The sequence below is a fragment of the Rhinatrema bivittatum genome, chromosome 4 (genome assembly GCF_901001135.1).
Source record: "Rhinatrema bivittatum chromosome 4, aRhiBiv1.1, whole genome shotgun sequence".
Classification (NCBI taxonomy): domain Eukaryota; kingdom Metazoa; phylum Chordata; class Amphibia; order Gymnophiona; family Rhinatrematidae; genus Rhinatrema; species Rhinatrema bivittatum.
In genome coordinates this window covers 354419683-354445022 of record NC_042618.1, presented here as the reverse complement: position 1 = coordinate 354445022, position 25340 = coordinate 354419683, and the positions used below count along the sequence as shown (strand labels likewise).

The 25340-nt window shown below is 47.3% G+C and overlaps 1 protein-coding gene across 1 annotated transcript in view; it reads right to left on the bottom strand.

Moving 5' to 3' along the window:
• The window catches only part of RAB11FIP4 (RAB11 family interacting protein 4), a 351994-nt gene that overhangs the window by 41373 nt on the left and 285281 nt on the right, over positions 1-25340 (bottom strand). The window contains exons 6-11 of the mRNA XM_029600704.1: positions 22989-23123; position 22852; positions 5478-5512; positions 4787-4886; positions 4491-4594; positions 2742-2882 (exon numbers count right to left, since the gene is read on the bottom strand). Of these exons, the coding sequence (XP_029456564.1) occupies positions 2742-2882; positions 4491-4594; positions 4787-4886; positions 5478-5512; position 22852; positions 22989-23123 (516 nt within the window). The remainder of the gene's footprint in view (positions 1-2741; positions 2883-4490; positions 4595-4786; positions 4887-5477; positions 5513-22851; positions 22853-22988; positions 23124-25340) is intronic.

The window sequence follows — 25340 nt, the reverse complement described above, 5'->3', positions numbered from 1 at the left end:
CCCTCTCAGGATATTCTCCTGGGGGCGCTGTCATCTGCCATCGGCCCAAGGATTCACCTATTTACATTCCTTTCCAGCTGAGTACCCTCTCTAGCACTCCGCTGATACAGATTGCCAACTCAGCAGTCTATATCATAACAAGATTGCTAGTTCCACCTACGGAGCATATCAGATTGCTAAACTCCTCCTTCCACGGGCCAGTCCCTAACAGATTGCAACACCGCATGGACTCATAACAGATTGCTAACTCCTCCCACTACAGGAGTATCCAGCAGCAGATTACAATAGATTGCTAACGCCTCCCCTCTGGAGGAGCAAAACCTAACAAAGCTGCAGTCCCACCTGAGTGTAGCAGAAGGAGATGCAATCCGCTAGCCAGTTAGAAAGAGTCTGCTTAGCAGCCGCAACTCCCAATCTGTTCCTGTCAAAAGAGATGAAGAGTTGCATGGACTGCCTATGGCCTGCTGTCCGCTCCAGATAGAAGGCTAAGGCTGTCTTGCAATCCAAACTGTGCAGAGCCCGTTTGCCCTGGTGCAAAATAAGGTTTTGGAAAAAAGGTGGGTAGGATGACTGACTGGTTTAGATGGAAATCCGCTACCATCTTAGGCAGGAACTTAGGGTGTATGCAGAGGACAACCTTGTCGTGGAAGAACTTCATGTAAGGTAGATACGACACCAAAGCCTGAAGTTCGTTGACCCTGTGCGCCGATGTGACCGCCACCAAGATGACCTTCCAGGTCAGATACTTCAGGTCACAGGAGTGCAAAGGCTCAAAGGGAGCCTTCATAAGCTGGGACAAGATCACATTGAGGTCCCAGGAAACAATAGGGGTCTTAGGGGAGGCTTCAGCTGAAGCAGACCCCTCATAAAGCGCCCCACTATGGGCTGCATCTAGATGGGCGAACCGTAGGTCCCAGTAGCACTGAGATGCACCCGGACAGAGTTGGTCTTTAGGCCAGCTTCTGAGAGGTGCAGGAGGTAATCAAGTAGATTCAGTAAGGAGCAAGCGAACAGATACAAGCCATGGTGCTCATACCAAATGGAAAGCCTCCTCCACTTCAGACCATAAGACTTCTTGGTAGAAGGCTTCCTGGACACCACCAGAATCTGAGACACATCAGCCAAGAGATCTAGGGGCTGCAAAATCACCCTCTCAAAATCCAAGCCATTAGGGACAAGGCCTGGAGGTTGGGATGGCGCAGTCTTCCTTGATCCTGCGTGATGAGGTCTGGGGAAGTCTCCAGACTGATCGGCTCCTGGAGGAAGAGATCCTGCAGGAGGGAGAACCAGATCTGCTGCAGCCAATTCGAAGCGATGAGGATCATGGTTCCCTGGTCCTGTTGGAGCTTCAGAAGAGTCTTAGACACTAGTGGAAGGGTAGGATACTCATACAGGAGGCCCGTGCCCCAATGTCGGGCGAAGGCATCCGATGCTGCTTTGCCATTCTTTCTAAACAGGGTGCAGAACTGATCTACCTTTCTGTTGCAGGGGGAAGTGAATAGGTCCATGTCCGGGGTTCCACAGAGCCGGAAGATCCAATCCGCAACCTCTTGCTTCAGGGACCACTCTTGGAGGCAGAAAGAACGATTCAAGTCGTCTACCACCACATTCTCTGTACATGGCTCATAGCAGAATGCTCAGGGTCAGAGCCCAAGATCAGATCTAGACTGCCTCCTGAAGGAGGATGAACAATCTCGTGCCTCCCTGCTTGTTAAGGACCCACCTGATTGAGGTACAGACCCGATTGTCGGTCTGGATGAGGACTGCCTTGTTGGCCAGGTGATCTTGAAACACCCAGAGAGAGTATCGCATTGCACGAAGTTCCAGGAAGTTTATCTGACACCTCGCTTCTTGAACGTGGAGATCGAAGGACTGGACTTTCTGTGGCTGAACAGTTTCTCCATCTTATCTAGGCTCACATGGCGACCCTTAGGGGTCATTTGGGCACAGAGGGGACACACCCTAACGTTGTCCGATTCCTCCAGGCACAAGACACAGACCTCGTGGGGATTGGTAATGGACATCATCGGAGAGCACGGGGGGGCAGTGGTGAAAGCCCAATGCCACCATGTCAAAAAATAACCGATGAGCAGTCGATGGTCGGCAGTCACTGGGGAATGGCACCAATGGGGATCAACCGCGAAAAATGTAAAACTCACACAATGCCCACTAACTAGGGCTGGGTTTTTTCCAGCGCCGAAGGACCCGGCGCTGGAAAAAACCAAGAAAATAACTTGAATATGGACGTTTTCCAAGAAAAACAGAATGAGCACCACATCCGCAGAAAAGAAGAGACTGAAGAGAGATCCCACGTGGATGCGTGGATAGCAGCATGCTGGGCATGCTCAGTGTGCCAGTCAAAGTTTCTAGAAACTTTGAAAAATGTTTTCTGTGCCGGGCTACATCTGATGATGTCACCCACTTGTGAGGACTACCATCCTGTTTGTCCTAGGAGAAACAAATCACCAAAATGCGAGAAAATGTGGCAGCAGTATGTGAAATGGAAATTTGATGCTGGGGGGAAAGGAGGGGGGACTAAATGTGAGGGGGTATATAAGGGGAGAGATGAGATATTATTGAGATGATTATTCATTAGATTTTTTTGGTAGAGTTGTACCATTGTTTGTCTTACATATGTACGATTATACAATTGTGGAAGTGAAATTGTGTGTTAATAAAAAATTTTCAATTAAAAAAAAAAATTGACCTAACTACTAATGAACGCATTCCATAAGTGTTACCGTGCATTTAGCAGTTCAGTTTCCGTGGCCTTTTCTTTCTCTAGTTTGCTGTATGCTTCTCGGTGTCTCTTCATCTCCTCCTCGAGGGTTTGCTCTGCTCTGGTCTCCTGGTCTTTCAACAGCTCTTCCAGCTCATGAACTCTATGAAAATTATTTTATTATTCTAATTAACAACTCCAGGAAGAGATATATACAAATATCATCAATACACATAAAAGCTGTCAATAAAAATTCAGATTTCATTTCTCTAGTAGTGATGACCACTCTATATACAGAGAATCTGATGATAGATAAGCAACACTGATCTGCTCAGTTTCATTCCTGGTGCAATGCCATAGTCCCCAGGCGATCTCTCGCTTTTCTCCCTGGGCCTGCTCCACGGTTCAGGTGGTGTAAGTGCTGTGCATTCATAAGTAAAAGGCCATGGGTTTAAATCCCAGGTCTACTGGCAAGGAGTAGGGCAACATGAGCACTTCTAATGAGAAAAATTTGCTGTGGAGGGAAAGGGGAGATATGACAGAGACATTTAAATACCTCAGATATTAATGCACAAGTGGCGGGCAATTTTTAATGGAAACGAGGCTCTGGAACAAGGGGTCATGAGATGAAGGTGAAAGGAGTTAAGAGTCAGGAGTGTTCTAAGGAAATATTTCTTTACAGAAAGGGTGGTGGATGCATGACAGTATCTGAATTCAAGATTCAGGGGGATCTCTGTAGGAGTGGTAGGGATTGCAGAGCTGAGCAGTTGGTATGATTGGGCAAACTAGAAAGGCCATATGGCCTTTATCTGCCATCATGTTCTGTTTCTCTCACTTCTTTCCAACTATCAACCTCGCTATGCCTCTACCAGGTTCTCCTGAATTCTGTTACTGTTTTTGTCTCTACCAGCTTTACTAGGAGACTGTTCCATGCATCCACCACTTTTTCTGTAAGGAAATATTTTCTGATGTTGCTCCTGACTCTAGCTCCATAAAGCTTCATAATATGACTTCTTATTCCAAAGCATTCTTTCCTCTGAAACTCATCTGCTTCCTTCTTCAGAGGAAAGAATGCTCTAGAAGAAGGGGTCACAGTATAATTTCTATCATGTACATCACAGCTTGTCTGATCCATTTCAGTAAAATGGAGTAAGAACTGACATCCCAGACTGACTCCAAGCTACTCTCTAATTAGAATAATTTATGTTTATAATAATTTTTTAAAAATTTATATTCCACTTCTAGGGATTTCCCTGTCCCTAGAGAAATTATAATCTTAGGACCTGATTTACTAAGGTTTTTCTCCCAGTCTGTGTTTATGGGAAAAATGCTTACTTAAACGAGGCCCTGAGGCAATGGAAGGTGAAGTGACTTGCCCAAGGCCGCAAGAAGCATCAGCAAGATTTCAACCCTGGTTTCCCTGGTTCTTAGGCTGCTACTCTAGGCTACTCCTTCCCTCTATTTATGTTTGAATACTTATTTTTCCATGCTTCGTGTCCCACCAGCAAGGCACATAGGTCTAAGTAGACACAAGCCTGTCTGTGAAAGGGGCATGGAAGGATCTCTTTGAATCTGGCTTCCACAGATTGCTAAGACATTTGTATGTAGCACTGAAATACAGCCAATTCATTTCTGGATTCCAAGTTCATTACAATACAGGAACAAAAATACAGTCTATGGCATCCCCATGGGTATCCCCTCTCCTTGGAATTCTCAGGACGTGCAGTTACCAGGTAGTGTGAAGCTGTCACCTGTCTGCACGTTTCATTACCTGTGAACCAGCTGCGTGTTCTCATGTTTCAGCCTGCTCTTCATGTCTCCGTTTGCTAAGTTATCATTCTCCAGCTCGGTCACTTTTTTCTCCAGGAACGTGACCTAAGAGAAAGAGAGCGAGAGAGGAAAAACATTGCATTACACTGTAAACATTCTCCAATACCCATTCCTAACAGGCCCCTTAATACATGGGTGCCATGTGCTATAGATAGGGAGAGGAGGAGGTCATGTCTGCCCCTATTGGGAGAAGAACAAAGCTGAGCAGAATTTTGTGCCCCTTTCTTTCTCCCTCACCTTCTCCGTGATATCATTGTCACAGGAGTCTATACTGTCCCGGAACAGGTCTTCTGTGCTGCCATTGCTGCTGCTAAAATTGCTGTTGTGAAAAAGCTGTCTGCATAAAAAAAAAAAAAAAGATAAAAGGCAGTTATTTCACATGTTACATTACATTTTCAATTTTCAGACAGCGCATACTTTTAACCACATTGAGGTAGGCAATTTGCAGACAATTTACATATGGAAATCACCATCTAAAAAAATGTCTTTGCAAATTGTCTTCTGTATGCTTCCAGCTATATTGGAACTGGTCTCTAGTGGGCTAAAACACCAGGAGCCTTCATTGACAACTATTTGGGATTCTTGCCTATTTTTAACTTTCCCTCAACCTCTGAAATAACAATCATTTGTTCAACAGTCTGCTGCTCCCTCCATGTGCACTTTGAGTCTGGCCTCTAGATGTCGCCACTGTGCAATGGCCAAGACTCTCTTTCTGCAGGGGCTGTGAATGCTGCTACTACCAGGTGTCACCATTGGGTGTCGCTGAAAAAAACAGCAGAGTTAGACTGCATCCCTAGCATCTCTGGCTCCCGCTGGTTCAAAAAGCAGGGAGTCCGCTTGAGAAGTGAATCCAGATTTCCCACACGGCAGCATACAACACCTACCCCAACCCACCCCAAATAAATAAACAAATACATAAATTTCTTACCTTCCAAAGGCAGTGCTTGATATTTTCTGTTGGGGCTAAATGGGAGACAAAAGGAAAACAAGAAATTTGGATCCTTGGCTAAACTTAGAAGGTATGTATTACAAGTCAAAAGAATTTCATCTCTCTCTTCTCCTCACAGCAAGGGTGGCATCCTCATAGAAGGCCTGCTTTATTCACCTTCACTTGACCGCAGTGGAATCACCCTCTTAAGTAGCAAAATTACTCCAATTTAACCACTGAAAGTCATCGAAATATCACTTATTGATGACTTGGTAGATTGGCGGACAGAGAATTATTCTACAAACCAGTAGAGGTAAATTCATACATCTTTCCTACTTCTGGTCATGTCATATGGTGGTGATATCTCTGCTGACCTCAGCAAAGCAAACATTTCTTTGGCAGCTTTAGAGTCACAAACTCAGAGAGAAATTAGTGGCATTCCCAGGTTAAAAGAAGCACAGGAAAAAGGAAGCCAGCCTGAAACTCTGATTAACAACTGTTGCTCTCTAATAGGGTATAGAAGTATGTATTTATAGGAGGAACCCTCTATGATGAATATTTCAATCTAGGCAACTTTTTGGTAAAAAAAAAAATATATATATATATATATATATATATATTTTTTTTTTTTTTCTTCAAGCTGAAAATTCTGTACCTGTTCATGAAAACCTTCACCTGAATCTCTAGACACAAAGTCCAATGCATTTGTATGGCATTGACATAAGTCAGATATCAAATTCTAGCTGGATTTTGCAAGTTATGATCAGGTTTCAGAAAACCCAATTTTCTTGGAAGTCACTAGAAGACAACAGAAAGTCTATGAATGGTTGCCATCCAAGAGTTTATGTTTGGAGAAAGGATCTATATTGGGATAAGATTTATACAGTCCTTCTACAGTTGGACACTGGCTCTCAGAAATGGCAAGTCACAGAGGCAGGTGGCAGATCGTTCTGCCAAGGAAATACTTTCCCCAGACACCTGAAAGCAGTTTTCTCCCAAACTTCTACAAAACAGATGTAACATTTTGACTTGAGAAATATTCTGACTCTCTTCCCCCCCCCCCCTTAGCCACAACATCAGACAAACAGCTGAGGTTTCCAGTAGAACTGATTCAATGTGCTTCCTTAGAACCAGCCTCAGTCAGAAAATCTGTACTTTGATGAGATTTCTTCTGATATTTACTTCAATTAGCTGCCAGTAGCTTTCTTAAATTAAAATAGGTATCCATTTTTACAATGCTAATTTTATTCTATTAATTGGATTTTAAATTACTAAATAGTCACTGTCAATTCTAGTTAAAATGCAACCCTGTTATAGTTTTAAAAGAAGTTTCATGAACAGCCATTGTGCATATAGTGCTACTGACAGCACTTCTGAGAAATTATTACTTACCTGATCATTTTCTTTTCTTTAGGACAGTCAGATGAATCCAGAACAAGTGGGTTATGCACCTCTACCAGCTGATGGAGACAGAGCAAAAATGACATCACAGTATATATACCCCTGTGGTGACATCAGCCTGCCAGTATTCTCTTCAAAAGCAACAGTGGACAGACTAGCAAAACTTAATTAAACAGATAACAATTTGAATTCTCAGCCAATAGGCAACGCTGAGCTCAGACAAGAATGTATTAACACTAGTCTAGGGACTGGACGAACACCTACCAGTCATCCCTATAACACATAGCCATGGAAGAGGTCTATAATACAACCATGCGGCACCCAAGGGAGGGAAGCTGGATTCATCTGACTGTCCTAAAGAAAAGGAAATTATCAGGTAAATAGTAATTTCTCATTTCTTAGCATCCAGTCAGATGAATCCAGAACAAGTGGGATGTACCCAAGTTACTCCCGAATAGAGCAGCAGGCTGCTCGTGGTCCAGACAAAACTACAGGTGCAAAGGCTGTGTCCTCTCAGGCTTGCACATCCAGATGATAATACCTGGAAAAAGTGTGTAAGGAGGACCATGTTGCAGCTCAGCAAATGTCAACCGGCGGTAACAATTTCACTTCCACCCATGACACTGCTTGAGCTCTAGTGGAATGAACCCTGACCTGAGTTGGTAACGGCTTCCCAGCAGCAACATATGCAGCCATGACTACCTTCTTAATCCAGCGAGCTATGGTAGCCTGCGAGGCCAACTCTCCCTGCCTAGTACTACCGTGAAGGACAATCAGGCGATCCATCTTCAATAAATGCTTAGTAACTTCTCTTGACATCCAAGGGTCACAACAGATGATACTCCTCTATATCTTTCTCTTGTCCAGAGAGGGCAGGGAGATGGACTGATTCAAGTGAAAGTCAGTGACCACCTTCTGTAGAAAAGAAGGAACAGTATGCAGCTGTACCACCCCTGGAGTCACCCAGAGGAATAGCTCCCAGCAAGACAAGACCAGCAGTTCGGAAGCCCTACGCGCAGAACAAATTGCCACAAGAAACACTGTTTTCAAGATCAGTAACCGCAAACTCTGGTTATGCAATGGTGTAAACGTAGGGCCTGCTAAGAAATCCAATACCAAGTTAAGACTCCATAAGGACACTGGAAACCGCAAAGGACGATGAAGATGTTTCACTCATGTCAGGAAACGGTCCACATTAGGATGAGCTGACAGGGATCCACCATTCACCTGACCTCTGAAACAGGCGAGAGCTGCTACTTGTACCTTTAAGGAATTAAGAACCAAGCCTTTATTCAAGCCATCCTGCAAAAATTCTAAAATAGGCGGGAACTTGACCGAACAATGAAGAATACCTCAATCCTCACACCAGGCCTCAAACTCTAGCCAAACCCGCACATAGGCCAAGGGAGGGGAGAACTTTCCAGCTCTTGGCAAGGTGGAAATCACTGCTGCAGAGTATCCATATTTCAGCAAGCGAACCCTTTCAAGGGCCATACCATAAGACAAAATTGAGCTGGATCTTCATGAATAGAACTCCGCTGTAAAGGTCTCTGGGTGCCGAAAGGGTGATTCTGCCAGGAGCTGCCGCAGATCCGTATACCACGGTCTCCTGGGCCAATCTGGAGCAACCAAGAGTGGTGCTCTGTGGTGCTCGATCCTTTGGACTAATCTACACAACATGGATCTTGGAGGAAAGGCATACAGCAACTTGTCTTCCGGCCACTCCTGCACCAATGCATCCATCCCCCACAACTTTGAATCTCTCCTGCGACTGAAGAATCGCAGACATTCGCATTGCGAGAAGTCGCCAGGAGATCTAGGTTTCAGTTGAAATGCCTTATTTGATAGCATCCATTCTCCTGGGTCCAGACTTTCCTTGCTGAGAAAGTCTGCTCTTACATTGTCTTTTCCTGATCTATGAGAGGCTGAGATTGTCTGGAGATGTAGTTCGGCCCATTCCATAAGTTGATCTATCTTAGACACTTGTTGGCTCTTAGTTCCTCCCTGCCAATTTATGTAAGCCACAGTCTTTGCAATGTCCAACATTATCTGGACTGCTTGACCCTGCAGCCTGTTGCTGAACTGCAAACATGCCAATCAGACTGCCATGGCTTCCAAACAATTGATGTTCCAGAGAAACTCTTCTGCATCCCAGCATCCTTGCACCATCAGCTCCTGACAGTGAGCTCCCAATTATGGAGGCTCGCATCTGTCGTCAGTACTAGCCAGTCCATTGGTGTTAGGGAAATTCCCTTCCTTACATGATCTGGCTATAGCCACCACTGCAGTCCGGAGGAGACCTCTATCAGCAGATGGAGCCGAATCAAATAGTCCAGAGACTGTGGGTTCCACGGAGACAACAGGGAGCACTGAAGAGGACGCATATGCGCTCTCACCTAAGGTACCGCTTCCAGGGTTGTCGCCATTAAGCCAAGTACCTGCAGATAGGATCATATGGTTGGGTGCAGCATGTTCATCAATAGATGTAGCTGTGCCATCAGCTTCTGAATACGAGCTTCCAGCAGGAAAACCATGCCCTGCTTTGTGTCAAAACGAATCCTAAGGTATTCCAAGGATTGAGCAAGCTGAAGTCTGCTCTTGGCCAGGTTCACCAACCAGCCAAGCTCCTGCAACAGGGAGATCACCTTGTGGGTCACCAGGTGGTTGACTTCCAAATACTTGGCTCGAATCAGCCAGTTATCCAAATACGGTTGTATTAGGATCTCATCCTTTTTCAATTCTGCCGCAACTACCACCAGACCAAAAGGCAGTGCCCGAAACTAATGGCATCCCAGAACTGCGAACCGCAGAAAGCGCTGATGCTCTAGTCAAATGGGAATGTGAAGATAATCTTCAGACAGGTCCAAAGAGGTCAGAAATTCCAACTGCATAGCCATTATCACCGAGCGCAAGGTCCCCATGTGAAAATGCATCACCCGCAGATGACGATTGACACCTTTGAGATCCAGGATGAAATGGCAGAAGAAATTTTATGTCGACAAGTGCAAGGTGATGCATATAGAGAAAAATAACCCATACTGTAGTTACACGATGTTAGGTTCCATATTAGGAGCTACCACCCAGGAAAAAGATCTAGGCATCATAGTGGATAATACATTGAAATCGTTGGCTCAGTGTGCTGCAGCAGTCAAAAAACAAACAATATTAGGAATTATTAGGAGGGGAATAGTGAATAAAACGGAAAATGTCATAATGCCTCTGTATCGCTCCATGGTGAGACCGCACCTTGAGTACTGTGTACAATTTTGGTCGCCGCATCTATAAAAGGATATATTTGCAGTGGAGAAGGTACAGAGATGGGCAATCAAATTGATAAAGGGGATGGAACAGCTCCCCTATGAGGAAAGGCTAAAGAGGTTAGGGCTGTTCAGCTTGGAGAAGAGACAGCTGAGAAGAGATATGATAGAGGTCTTTAAAATCATTAGAGGTCTAGAACAGGTAAATGTGAATTGGTTATTTACTCTTTTGGATTAATAGAAGGACTAGGGGACACTCCATGAAGTTAGCAAGTAGCACATTTAAAACTAATCAGAGAAAATTCTTTTTCACTCAACATACAGTTAAGCTCTGGAATTTGCTGCCAGAGGATGTGGTTAGTGAAGTTAGTATAGCTGGGTTTAAAAAAGTTTTGTATAAGTTCTTGGAGAAGTCCATTAACTGCTATTAATTAAGCTAACCTAGGGAATAGCCATTGCTATTACTGGCATCAGTAGCATAGGATCTACTTAGTGTTTGAGTACTTTCCAGGTACTTGTAGCCTGGATTGGGCACTGTTGGAAACAGGATCCTGGGCTTGATGGGCTCTTGGTCCAACCCAGTATGGCAATTTTTTATGTTCTTATGATCTTAGGATGGGATGAAAGGATCCCACTTTCTTGGGCACAACAAAATTAATTGAATATCGCCCTGTATTTTCTTGAGACATGGGCACCAGAATCACAGCCCTCAGACTAAGGAGCTTTGCCAATGTATCCTCCACTGCCTGCTTCTTCTGCGGGGAGTGGCAGGAAGAGACCATGAACACATGCCAAGGAATACAGCGAATCTCCAGCACATATCCTTCTCATCTCACCTCCAGGACCCATTGATCCGATGAAATGTTGACCCACCTCTGATAGGAGAGAGGTGTCCCCCTATCTCCTGCTCCCGGGGGTGGGTTGGCAAACCTTCATTGAGAAGCTCGGGAGGATCCACTACCCGAGCCCATGTCCCTTCTGGGCTGTTTGGGATGAAAGGACTGAGACCTATCAAAAGGTCGAGTTTTCTGAAATGTTGCTTCTCTATAGGGTTGAAAATGCTTGGATCCCCTAGAACGACCTCTCATGCTAAAGGAGCATGGCGTCTGCTTCTTATCCCCTGGTAATTGAGGAATCGGTGATATGCCTCACTTACTGGCCAGTTTCTCCAACTCACTCCCAAACAAAAGTGAGACTTTAAAGGGCAATTTCAAGAGATTAGCCTTGGAGGTTGCATCGGCCGACCAATTTCTCAGCCATAACTGATACCTAGTCACTATTACCAAAGACACCCCTCTGGCTGAGGTGCGGACAAAATTGCAGACTGCATCTGCCAAGAAGACGGCTGCTGGCACCATAACTGCCCTGGAATTCACCTCAGAGTCATCAACCTCTTGAGAGAGAAGTAAACAAGAGCAAGTCACCAGGGAACAATAAGAAGCTATCTGCAAAGTCATTGCTACTGCTTCAAATGCTTGCTTAAGAATAGTTTCAATTTTCCTATCCTGTACATCCTTCAAGGCCGCTCCTCCCTATTCGGGGATAGTCATCCGCTTGGAGAGTGCACATATAAGTGCATCCACCTTCGGAAAACAAACGCTCTCTCACCACTGGATCCAGAGGGTAAAGGCCTTCCAAAACCCGAGCTCCTTTGAAATTAGCCTCTGGGGTGCCCCACTCAAGATCAATCAATTCTTGAATGGCCTCCATCAGAGGGAAAAAACAAGAGGCTTTAGGTAGAGATATCAAAATGGGATTTTTCTTTGGCTCAGACATGGAATCTGCCCCAGGTACTCCCAGCATTTTCAAGGTCTGGGAAATCAGGGCCGGCATTTCATCTATATGGAAGAACTGAAGCATAGACCTATCCGGTTCTAATCCTGGAGGAATTTCACCATCCTCAAGACAGTCAGGATCGGCATCATCATCCGTGCCATCTGGATCTCAATCGGGTACTCCCGCTGCCGCTTTAGGAGTACTCCAGCCCTTACCAGTAGGTCCAGGCAAGTTATGCATCTGCGACTCTGCCCTGGGAGCTGGACAGGGCTGAAGTCTGCACCTGAAGAAAGGATTGCAATCCCTGAAAAAATTCTACCAATGAAAATGTAGAAGTATTCAGACCAGGAGGTACCTGAGGCGTACTCACTGAGCTGCCTTCCCCTGCTGAAGAACCAGTTAGGGGAGTTCCAAAATCAGGCACCCCTACTGAAAAGTCTTTATCCAGACCTACATCTGGCTGGGAAGAACCAGGCTTAGTGAAATCAGAGGAAGATAATTTTCCCTGAGCCTCCAAACAGCGCTGACACAAGTCAGTAGGCATTGCTGGTTGAGATGCTCAAATATGATAGGCAGTGCAAAGAGAAAGGCCCTTAGGTTTCTTAGATATTGGCGCCATTAGACCAGCAGCATGCTAATCGGCGACTGGATACGTGCATCTAGCTTTTTTTTTTTCTGTTTTTATACATGTCCAAAAATTCTAGGTGTCCAACCTAGATGTCCAAAAATTAGGCATCCAACACCTAGCGTCTCACACCTAGGCGTCCCAATGCCTAGGCGCCCAAGACTTAGGCATCCCTAGGATAGGTGCCGTAAAAAATTAAACATACAGCATCGCTCAACTTGTGCACATAGGTAAGCGAATGGCTACTTAAGGCGCCGCTTAACTTGGAAGCACAGACTACTAGACCTGCCTAAGCATTCTAGAAACTTTGACAGACACACTGAGCATGCCCAGCATGCCACCATCCACATGTCCATGCATGGTCCCTCTTCAGTCTTATAATATAGAATTTGCGAAAAAATAAAATAACAAATCAAAAGAAACCCAACTCCATGGGGTGGCAGATGGGTTTTGTGAGGACTGACATCCTGCTGTCCTTGGAGAACAGGTAAGCAAAAGAAAATTATTCCTTACCTGCTAATTTTCGTTCCTGTAGTACCACGGATCAGTCCAGACAGTGGGTTTTGTCCCCCTTCCAGCAGATGGAGTCAGAGCAAAACTCAAAGGGTGGCCTCTTATAAGCTGGTGCACCCTCTGCATCCCTTTCAGTATTAAGAATATCAAAGCAAGAAGAAACTTTTGGATGGATCAAGAAAACTGTAACTAGGTATTGAACATAAAACAGTGGAAAAATCTTTAACTTACTTTTTATAAAAGCTTGCAAACTGAACTAAACGGTATCAACAGTTCTGAATTACATGAAAACTACATAAGTATTCGAGCTGAGCGACTATCCCGATCCCTTGAAATCTTAGGGAGGGCGTCTGGACTGATCCGTGGTACTACAGGAATGAAAATTAGCAGGTAAGGAATAATCTTCTTTTCCCTGTACGTACCCGGATCAGTCCAGACAGTGGGATGTACCAAAGCTTCCCTATGTACGGTGGGCCCCGGATAGCCTGGCTCAAATTACCTGGTCGCCAAAGGATCCAAAACCTGGTGGTTGGACATTTAAGCGACAGTGTTGTGCGAAAGTGTGTAGTGATTTCCAGGTAGCTGCTCTGCATATCTCCTGTGGCGAGACCGCTTGACTCTCCACCCAGGAGGCTGCTTGGGCTTGAAACGAATAAGCCTTGATGCCATCCGGAGGTCGTCAGCCGACACCAACATACGCTGAAGTAATTGCTTCCTTCAACCAACGAGCAATTGTGGTTTTAGAAGTCTGGTTCCCTCTTCTGGGACCACTCCACAGAACAAAAAGATGGTCCGATAAGCGGAAGTCATTCGTGACCTCCAGATATCGAATAAGGACTCGCTTAACATCGAGTCTTCGAAGTTCTCCCAGATCCTCATCAGTGAAGGATGGAAGTTCCACGGCTTGATTCAGATGAAATGCCGAGACAACCTTTGGCAGAAAAGGCACTGTACACAAGGACACTCCAGAGTCCATGAAACGGAGGTAAGGCTCTCTGCATGATAGACCTTGTAATTCAGAAATTCTATGCGCAGAACAAATAGACACGAGAAAGACTGTCTTCAAGTTAGAAAGAGTTGGATATTCATGGCTGAAATAGATTACAAAGGACCGACTGACAGAAATGACTGTCACGTTGTCCATCTTTGTCCAGACAATAATGAGAGGTGAATATGTGGAGAGAACTCCAGGTCACCGCCCTGCATATCTTATGACAGGTAAGTGAGCCATCGAAACTGACATGGCCCGAACTGAATAAGCCTTGATGTGACCCCCAAGTTGAGTCACGCTTGAGCATAGCAGAAAGAAATACAGTCTGCTAGCCAATGGAATACGGTCTGTTTGGACATTGCGACTACCTACCAGTTTCCGTTGAAGGAGATAAAGAGTTGAGTGAACAGATAGTGAGGTGCTGTTCGTTCCAGGTAAAAGGTCAGGGCCCTTTTACAATCCAGAGTGTGCTGTCTTGGAAAAAAGGTAGGTAAGACAATGGATTGATTGAGATGAAATTCTGTGACAACCTATGGAAGGAACTTCGGGTGTGTACGCAAGACCACCTTATCATTACAAAATGTTGTATAAGGTGGATACGACACCAAAGCCTGAAGCTCACTGACCCTGTGCACTGAGGTGACCGCCACCAAGAAGATGACCTTCCTGGATAGGTACTTCAGATTGCAAGATCGCAGGGGCTCAAACGGAGCCCTCATGAGATGGGGCAAGACCACATTGAGGTCCTAAGAGACCTCTGGGGGCCGCGTCAGAGGCTTAAGTTGCAACAAGCCTCGCATGAAATGCCCTACAAGTGGTTAGGCGGAAATGGACGCACCATCCATCCCCTGATGATGTGCCCCGATGGCACTGAGGTGAACTCTCACTGAAGTGGTTTTCAAGCCACCCTTGGAGAGGTGCAACAGGTAGTCTAAAAGCTTTGGTGGGGAACAAGAGAACGGGTCCAGACCATGCTCTTCACACCAAACTGAGAACCTCTTCCATTTGAGATTGTAAGATATCCTCATGGAAAGCTTCCTGGACTCCAAGAGAACCTGAGACAAGCTGTTTGAAAGGCCCAGGGTCTGCATGGTCATCCAGTCAACATCCATGCTGTGAGGGATAAGGCTCGGAGGTTGGGCTGGTATAGCTTGCCCTGATTCTGCGTGATCAGGTCTGGAGCAGTCCTCAGCCGGATCGCAGGGCGTGAGGAAAGTTCCCGTAGAAGTGGGAACCAAATCTGGCATAGCCAAAAGGCATGATCAGGATCATGGTGCCTCGGTCCTGTTGGAGCTTTTGAAGTGTCTTCAAGACCAATGGCAGGGTAGGATAAGCATACAGGAGACCAGTGCCCCAGTGACATGAAAAGGCATCCAACACTGATCCCCTGCCCGCTCGGTCCAGGCAGCAGAATCGATCCACATTTTTGTTCTCTGGGGAAGCGAACAGATCTATGTCCGGGGTCCCCCATAGGCAGAAGATGCGGTTCACAACCTCCTGTTTCATGGCCCATTCGTGGGGTTGAAAGGCCCTACTCAATGAGTCTGCCAGGATGTTGTCTGTCCCCAGGAGGTACACAACTCAGAGGAAGATGCCCCTCGAGAGTCCAGGACCAAATCTGCACTGTTGCTTGGCAGAGGAGGTACAATCCCATCCCCCCTTGCTTGTTCAAATACCAAATCGCCACTTGATTCTCGATTTGAACCAGGACTACTTTGTTGATCAAGTGCTCCCAGAATGCCCTCAGGGCATAACAGATCGCTCATAGCTCCAGGAAGTTTTTCTGGAAATACCGCTTCTGCACGGACCAATGGCCCTGGGTGCTGAGGCCTGCAACATGGACTCCCCAACCCGTGTGAGACGCATCTGTGGTGAGGACAATCTGGGACTGAGGGACCCAGAAAGGCATCCCCTTCTCCAGGTTGAATAGGGTTTCCCACCCCATGAGGGATTGCCAAAGTGAAGTGGTGACTAGGACGCAAGCCTGAAGATCCTGAGTGGCTTGGCGCCACTGTGAGCGCAACGTCCATTGTGCCCTGCGCATGTGTAGTCGAGTGAACAGTGTGATGTGAACCGTCACTGCCATGTGTCCCAAAAGGCGCAGAAATGGGGCACTGAAACATGAGGGCAGCGGGAAACTACTGTTGCGTCCGTCGGTCTTCGACGGCTTTGCCCCGCCTACCTCTCTCTACTTGGGGCTCCTCCCGCTCACCTTGGACTGATGGCCGCCGCGGCGACTGTTTGCCGACCTCTCCGGTGTCCCTGGACCGGCTTTGATGCTGCCTCCCGCCATGCTCTTTCAAAGTACCTCTAGGGCCATGTTGGTGCGAACCTCAGGGGTATCCCCCTGTTTTGACATCACGACTCCAGGGTATATCTGCCTACTACATTTGCTAGCTCGTTGAGTTAGCAACCGGAACTCGTACGGATGGGATTCGCTCTCCTTTCCTAAGCTACTCTGCCACTCCAGCTCCAACTGGAACTCTTACTACTCTTCGGGGTCACTAACAGGGTACCTGCTCCTCCGGGGTCTCTCTGCTTCTTGCAGGTGCTATCAAGAAACCAGTACTCACTCCTCAAGGGCCCATGTTCCCTGTGTCGCTGCCTGCAATTTCTACCTTCTACTTGGAAGAACTAACTACAGTCACCATCTGTGAGTACAGAAACATCTCTCTCTACAGTACTGCTTTGCTGGAATCAGGTACTCGCTCCTCGAGGGCCTGCCCTCTGCTCCAGTGCCAGACCTCTCGTCTAGTGGAATCTCTGCTACTGCTAGTGAGTACAACACTACCGAGTCTCTCTGCTCTAAGGGATCGGGTACTCGCTCCTCGAGGGCCTGCTCTCCCTGTCTCGGAGCTCTCCTATTCTACTTGGGACTCTGCTAATTCTACTGTGTGCTCATAACTCTCAGTCTCTTTCCACTACAGCACTGCTTACAGAGGATCCATTTCCAGCGTTCTGTGAGAGACGCGCCCAGCCGGGCTCTACAAACACTACTCACTACTGCACCTCTGGTGGTTCCATATACTGTTTAATAAAAGATTCAAATTTGTGTTTGTCTGTCCGGAGTTTAGCTTGACCCTGTGGTTCCTCACGGGACTGCCCCCCGTGGGCGTGGTCAGCTGTCACAGTGTCCAAGGATCCACCCAAACACCAATAACCATAACAACTACCCTTGTCAGAAAAGCGAGGTCCACTGCCCGGTCTTGAGGTAAGAAAGCCTTCCTCAGGATGACCTGGCTCCAATGAAGTCCAATTGCAATGACGGCTGGAGATGGGATTTCGGGTAGTTGATTAGAAATCCCAGGTCCTCCAGGGCACATATGGTGGAATGTAGGGAGCGCAATGCCCCCTAACTGTAATCGCTCTTGATCAGCCAGTCCTCGAGGTAAGGGAAAGACATATACCCCTTGTCTCCTGAGATAGGACCCCACCACCGCCAGGCATTTTGAGAAGACGCAGGGCGCCAACGCCAGGCTGAAAGGCAGCACCTGATACTGGTAGTGCTCCTCTTCTACTATGAATTGAAGGTACCTCCGATCTGTGGGAGAAATGGGGATATGGGCGTATGCGTCTTTTAGATCGAGGGAGCAGAGCCAGTCCCCAGCTCTGAGGAGAGGGATCAGGGTTTCCAAGAGACCATCTTGAATTTTTCTCTGGCAAGAAAATGGTTTAATGCTCTAGTATGGGGCGAAGGCCACCAGTTTTCTTGGGAATCAGGAAATACCTGGAGTAGAACCCATCTCCCTGCTGGCCTGGTGGCACTAGTTCAACCACTCAAGTGAAGAGTTCCTCTCGGAATATGTGCTGGTCTCTGTACTTCTCCACCAAGGACATGGAGGAGAATGGGGAGGAGTCAGTTGGAAATGCAACCTATATCCCTGCCTCACGATAGACAGGACCTATAGGTCCGAAGTGACTAAAATCCATTGGTCGGCGAAGAGTTGCAGGTGGCCCCCCACTGGGTGATTGCTGTCCTGGGGTAGGGTTTGCTGGCTCAAATCCCCTTTCCACCAGTCAAAACCCCGTGGCAGGGTTCTGAGGTGGGGCAGGGGCTGGTTGAGGGGCACGGTGCTGCCGTGCCCTTGATCTAGCCGGTGCCCGCTGGGGTCTTGCTCTGGATGCCGCCGGATAATACTTTTGTGGCCAGTAAAATGGGTGTCTTTTATACTGTCTGGGAGGCTTCTTTCCTGAGGGCTGGGTGTCAGAAGTGCTGGCTGACAACTGTTGAAGGGTTTTGTGATATTCCTTCAGTTGTGCTACCGCCTCTTTAATTTTGTTCTCCCCTATACAGGGAAGATCCGCCAGACGATCCTGCACTTCAGGACTGAGGTTGGAAGTGTGCAGCCAGGCCATGTGATGAGCCCCAAAGCTGGCCGCTGCAATCCTTGTTGCGGTTTCAAACATGTCATATGCAGAGCGGACTCCGTGCTTGTCACATTCCAGGCCCTGTTGAACTACCTTCTGGAATTCGGTCTGAAATTGTTATGGGAGTTCCACCAAATCTTGGACTTGTTTCCAGAGGTTTCTGGAGTATTGGCCCATATAAAGTGGATAGCAGGCAATGCTGGCTGCCAACACTGAGTCCTGGAATACCTGCCATCCAAGAGCGTCCAGAGCTCTGTGCTCATGACCCGGGGGGGGGCAGCCGAAGCACGAGTCCAGAGTCTCTTTGCCTTCTTCAAGGCCAATTCCACTACTACTGACTGGTGTGGAAGCTGCCGGCATTCAAAACCTGTGGTGGGCTGGACTAGATAGACTGCATCTATCTTCTGGTTCACTGGAGGGATGAGATGGGATGTTCCCAGAGCTGGACAACTAGCTCCTTAAAAATGTCATGTACTGGCACAGCCACCACTTCTTTAGGAGTGTCAATAAATTACAGGATCTCTAACATTTTATGTCTACAATCCTGCTCTGTTAAGAGCTGGAAAGGCACAGACTCTGCCATGGCCTTCAGCAAAAGTCAGATCCTCTGGTGGGGACTTACACCTCTCATCTGCTGGAGAGAGTTCGAAAGGCAAGTCCTCAGATTCCTCTGTGGAGGAAACTGATGCCTCTCCCTCCCAAGGATCGTATGGGGCTTTCTCCTCACTTTGAACGCCCAAAGACACATGAGGTGGAGCCCCCATTGGAGTCTTAACCCGCGACCGCGGAGGCCTCAGGAGCATTGGTGGAACTGAAGTCGGCACCAAAGGTACCGGCGGGATCCAAGGGTGCATCGGCACCGATGGACCCACAGGCATCAGGAGCGCTGGGGGAATCGATGGCTCCGAGGCTACCGGGCCCAAAGGCCCCGAAAGGGCTAGCTACTGTCGGGGCGTCAAGCACGGTCTGGGAGCCGTCGACTCAATGGACCTTCCTCATCGAATGAATCACTCACCGGAATGGGAACCGATGGAGGCTGCAGCGAAGCACCCTTTGATAGTGAAGGAACTCGGGGCATTGGGGCTGGCTGCATCGGTAAGACACCGAGCAGTAGGTCCAGCTGCTCCAACAGAGGCGCAAACACCACTGGAGTCTGTTCCGGTGGCAGTGGTGGTCCTGGTGAAACCAGAGGCTCCATGCCCTGCAGGGCCCAGCCGACCGCCAGCTGCATGCATCTCTCCAACTCCTCCTCGAAGGCTGCCAAGGACAGGACTACTTGAGGAGGAGGAAGCAGTGGAATCGGATCGCCCTCGTAATCGTGGGGAAGGGGGGGGGGCCCGAATCCTCCACCAGTATCGGTGGGGAACACCAAGATTCCTCGGGTGTCCAGAGGGTACAACATCCTCCACCCAGGACAGCTTCGGAGAAGGCACGGACTACGTCAGTATCTTCCCGTGGTCTAACATCTTCGAGGAGGAAGACCGGTGTTGATGCTTCCTGGACCTTTCCAGGTGCTCACCTTGGTCCTTCCCCGGAACCGATGGAGATGGAGAGGAACCCGATCTGGAACGCGAGGATATTGATCTCGCTCGGTCCTCTGCCCCTACCTCTGGACTGGGGCTCGATAGCGAAGGGGACGCCAAGGGGGTTGTGGCCCAGACTCCCTTTCCTTACGGCGTTGAAGTCCCGGATGCTGAAGTCTATGGTTCTGATTTTTTAGCACCTAACAGTTTCACTATTTTGTCCAGGCAAGCCCGAAGACCCTTGGGGGTCATCTGGGCACAAAGGTCACAGCCACAGACATCATGCAATGCTCCTAGGCACAAGACTCAGAGTTCATGTGGATCTGTGATGGACATGGTCCGGGGGCACTGGGGAAGCAGCAGAAGCCAGATGATGCCATGGCAAAAAAAAATATGGCGTGTGGTCGATGCCCGACAGCCACCGGGAGGCGACACCATCAGGAATTGACCACAAAGTACCACAAAAACTTACTGATACCATGAGAAAAGACCCGAAAACAAGTAGAGGGACCCAACGGGACTTGGGAAGGAAGAAAAAAATTATTTTCCACAGCAAAAAAGGGCAAGCTCCACAGCCGCAAGGCTTCAGCTTCACAGAAAAAGAGAGAATGAAGGGGACTCCGTGTGGATGGCGACATGCTGGGCATGCTCAGTGTGTCTGCCAAAGTTTCTAGAAACTTTGACAAAAGTTTTCCATGCCGGGCTCCATCTGATGATGTCACCCATGTGTGAGCACTATCATCCTACTTGTTCTTGGGGAAAGGGCATTTGCCGTCACCACCATGCTAGGCTTCCTGCACCCGCTACCTTTCAGCTGCTTAACAGCTAAGTCCATGCCGGCTGAAAAACCAGCTACCGGACCAAGGCACTCATCTTAGGGACCACGGAAATTATCTCAGGAATTCTCAACTGGAGGAAGGAACTTTTGGTATCAGCGCAGGAGAGTGGGGCAAATTTATTTGCCTTATTTATCCTTTTTTAAATCGAAGCAATCTCCAGTAGGGAGATGCACATACACCATCTGCTGGAGACAAAGAATACTGGCAGGCTGATGTCACTGCAGGGATATATACATCAGTTTGCTCCATCTTCATCTGTTGGTAGAGGTGCAAAACACACTTGTTCTAGATTCATCTGACTGGATGCTAAAAAAAACCGACATTTTGCTGTGAAATCTCCTTCCACATTTTAATATTGAATATTTGGCATATTATAGAAAATAAACTTCGAATTACATGATCCCTTCTCAAAAGAGATTAAATCAAAAACAGGGCAGGTTAGGTGAACTAATTGAAGTCACATAAGTGGTAGCAGTTGAATCTGAATTTGGGTCTTCAGGTTTTGCAATTCTATGTTCTATCCATTAGGCTTCACTGCCAGCCCAATTAGAAATCAAAACAAGGCCTACTAAAATTACTGCAATCTAAAGTAAATATCATGCTTTCTTTACTGGGAGCTGTTCTATAACCAACAGTAGGGTCCAGTGGGTAAGAAGATTAACTTCATAAACTCTTGGAGAACGTAGTGGACATCAATCTGGATTATAAAGCAGGCATGTGCAAAGAGACTGAAATCAAGATGACTGTGAGAGTACTGTGTGTAGTGCTGCCCTCCCGCCAGCGGGGGCCCTCAGGGGGCTATGTTCCACCCTGCTCAGCCCTCCAAGACCTATGGCTTGGAGATTCTGCTGGCGGCTATGTTCCAGCACTGCCATTGGATATAAACTCTCCACTGTGAGTAACCTCTCTCAGTTTGAAGTCAATTTTGATCCTAGTTGTGACCATTGTTCTTAGTTCTCTGCCACTGCCTTGCCTTAGATATATACTGGCCCAAGTTTGTGGCCTTCTGGTACGCTGTGTTTATCCTAGCTTTGTATCTTGTTTGCTTAGTCTGTTTGTCCTGTATTTGGCCCAATTATAGTGGCCCTCTTTTCCTGTCTGTGTCTGTCCTGCTTTGTTCTGTCTAATCTTTGTGGTGCACTCGTCTTGTGTGCTTTTTGTGCTCATGCTTTCATTCCCTGTATGTTTTAGCAACCTGTCTTGTACTAGTGGGTGCCTTTTTATACTTGCATATACTTCCTGTGAAATCCTGGCGGTCACCAGAAGGCTCAACCCGAGGGAGAGGTGGCCAGTCAGGCAGAAGACTTGTCATTGAGCCAGTCCTGTCTTGCACAACCTGTTTCTGACCTCAAGCCAGCTGTTCCTGGCTCCTGCCTACTCCTGTCTTGGGGATTACCCAAATACCAGTGACCATGCCCTGATATTAACTTTTTTTTAGACAGCTATAAAGACAAAAACATATAAACAAAGGCGTATCTTGTCTTCAGAAGTTTTTTTTCTTATATTTTGGGCACTGTCAAGGACCCAATCCATTCTGATTGAATGTTCTGGTCTCCGTTCGCCTACACGCCCCCCCCCCCCCCCAAAAAAAAACAAAATGCATGAGGTTATGTTCTTGAATTTACTGAGAAATATCTTTGCATACATATTTCCATATAAAAGACATGGCAAACACTTTCTGCGGTAAGTTTACAGTCTTTTCATTTTCCCAACTGAAGTTCAGGACGTTGTTTTAAAATTTACAGGGAGGAGATGCTAAACAACCCGTGCCACTGGTGAACACAATGGAAATATCATTTCATTTTCTGTGCTATCAATGCAGAGCTCAGCTGTTGTCCTGGGAGTAAACGTCTGGGGGGGGGGGGGTTGTTGAGACCCTGGAGATTAAAAAGAGGGGGGAAGTACTCCCTTCCCCCAGAGCGCCATGGCTGCATTTCTTTCAAGTGGATGATGGGAGCAGGCTCCTCCTCAACACAGTAGCACTCCCATGCATTTTTAGCCCTGAGGAATTACCTATGTTGCCTACTGTATGCCTATATCTGGGCCTGTGAGCAGCAAGGTAATAGTTTACAAACAGAGACACTATGAAAAGTGTTACTAAGCTCTTCACAGGTATGGATTTTTTTTTTGCTGGTCTTTTTTTCTCTGTTGGCATTCCTCTTCGGCCCTCATGGTTACAGGGGCATTCCAAAGAACTCAGTTATCCACGCAGTCTCACCTGTTTGCTTTCAAGTTCTTCAGCCTGGCTTCCAAGTCATTCAGGAGGTTAATTTTTTTACAGCATTGAGAACAGTAGACGTCCAGAAGCTCACTATTATAGAGGTGCCTCATTTTTCTTGGGGTTTGTCCAGCGCTGTTTTATGGGGAAAGAAAGATATGTTAATACTTAATAATTCAAGCAGCTAAGATGAGAAAAGAGCAGGTTTTTTCTTTTTACAGGTTTATCTACCTACATGGAGTACCAGAAAGTAATTGCATAGAAACCTGAACTTCCAGAACTGCATAATACACATGACTTCAGAGCTGTCAGCTTTCCCAGAATGAAAAGTTCTACTCAATTTCCAATATATTTTCTTCCATAAGTTCCCTTAATGTATTCCTATCCCCCTCCTCTATTTCCTATCCAAGTTTCCATCTTAAAGGCATGTACATGACTTCCATGACAGCTTTGTCTGTTAATTCCTTGACCTCGCCTTTATAGGAAAATTAGTTCTTACCTGCTAATTTTCGTTCCTGGAATACCACAGATCAGTCCAGACTCCTGGGTTTTACTGACACTGGCATATAACCTAGAGTGCCACCTGCAGTCCCCCCAGTATTTCTCTGTCTCCAGCAGATGGTAGAGGTGCAAAACCTGCAATTGTTATGTTTTTGACATTGAGTCGTGGACCTCTGTTCACTGCACCTCCCACAACGCGGAGCCCTGTGGGGACTTGCAGTGATAGGCTAGTTCTCAACAGAAAAAAGTACAGCGGATTGTAAGTCTTTATTGCACAGCAAAGTAGTTGGCAACCCGGGGCATGGGTTGAGATCCAGGGCAGAGGAGAAACATAGAAACATAGAAATGACGGCAGAAGAAGACCAATCGGCCCATCCAGTCTGCCCAGCAAGCTTCACACTTTTTTTCTCATACTTATCTGTTTCTCTTAGCTCTTAGTAACCTTAGGTTCTATTTCCCTTTCACCCCCACAATTAATGTAGAGAGCAGTGATGGAGCTGCATCCAAGTGAAATATCAAGCTTGATTAGTTGGGTAAGTGGCAGCATAGCTCTCTGCCATTGAAGCAGAGAGTAAAATATGCTGGATATGCGTGGATATGCGTGAAGTATTAGTTTTTCTTCTCCCCTGCCATTGAAGCAGAGAGCTATGCTGGATATGCATTGAAAGTGAATTATGCCTTGAAGGTCACATTAACTATCAACAAATACTGAATAAGCCTAATAATCGGTAATTGAATAAGCCTAATAATTGGTAATACCTATAGCCCATGAACCCACCCCTGTTTTTTTGTTTTTGTTTTTTTAATTTGGAGATGGCAGCCCTCCATCCTTCCGCTCCGTGAAGGTGGAACACCAACCACTGGCCACTGGCATCCCGCTTCGTGAATGCCTCTGTGGCTACTGCCGCTCCGTGCAGTGTTTTGCTGCCTCCTCTTTATACGCGTCCTGTAGACCAGGGGTCCCCAACCACCGGTCCGCGGACCGGGACCGGGCCGTGGGAGTTTTTTGTCGGTCCGCGGCGCCGCCAAGCACCGGCAGGTGTGTCGCGCGCTCCCGGTCTCTCCCGCTGCTCTTCCTTCCCTGCTGCCGTTGCCGCTGGGCTATCAGCACGTTCAAGCCCAGCGGGAACGGCAGCGGTGCAAAAAAAAAAGCTGTGGAATCCGCGGCTGGTCTTTTCTTCTTCCCGCGCCCCCCCCCCGACCCGGAACAGGAAGTGATACGCGGTGCGCGGGAAGGAGAAAGAGCCGTGCCGCATGAAAAAATAGCAGCGGCGACAGCAGCATCGGCCCCCGAGCAATCGAAGCAGCTGATAATAGGTAAAGGAGACAGCAACGTGAGCCTCCCGCGGCCGATGGGATTCTTCTTTCTTGGCCTGCGGGGGCTGGAGGAGGAGGAGGTGGTGCAGCTACCGTTTGTGCTCGGGGGGGGGGGGAGGGAGAGGAAGTGAGTGAGAGAAAGAGAGAGAAGCAGGCAGCCAGCATGTGTGTGATTGACTGGTCAGAGAGCTGATGTGTGTGTGTGTGTGTGTGTATGTGAGAGACAATGAAAGTGATTGCTCAGGGAGATGACTGATGTGTATGTGAGAGTGTGAGACATTAGTCAGGGAGGTGACTGATGTGTGTGTGTGAGAGAGAAAAAGCATGGAAGTGAGAAGTCTGGGTATGTGAGAAAGCATGGGCGTAAGAAGCCTGGTGTTGTGGGGGTGAAAGAAAGCATGGGAGTGAGAAACCTGGGTGAGTGTGCATGCATGAGAGAGAGAGACTGCTTGGTAAGGTGACGGTGTGTGTGAGAGAAAAAGACTGGTGTGTGTGAATGTGAGAGAATGTGATTCAGGGAATGAGAAGCCTGTG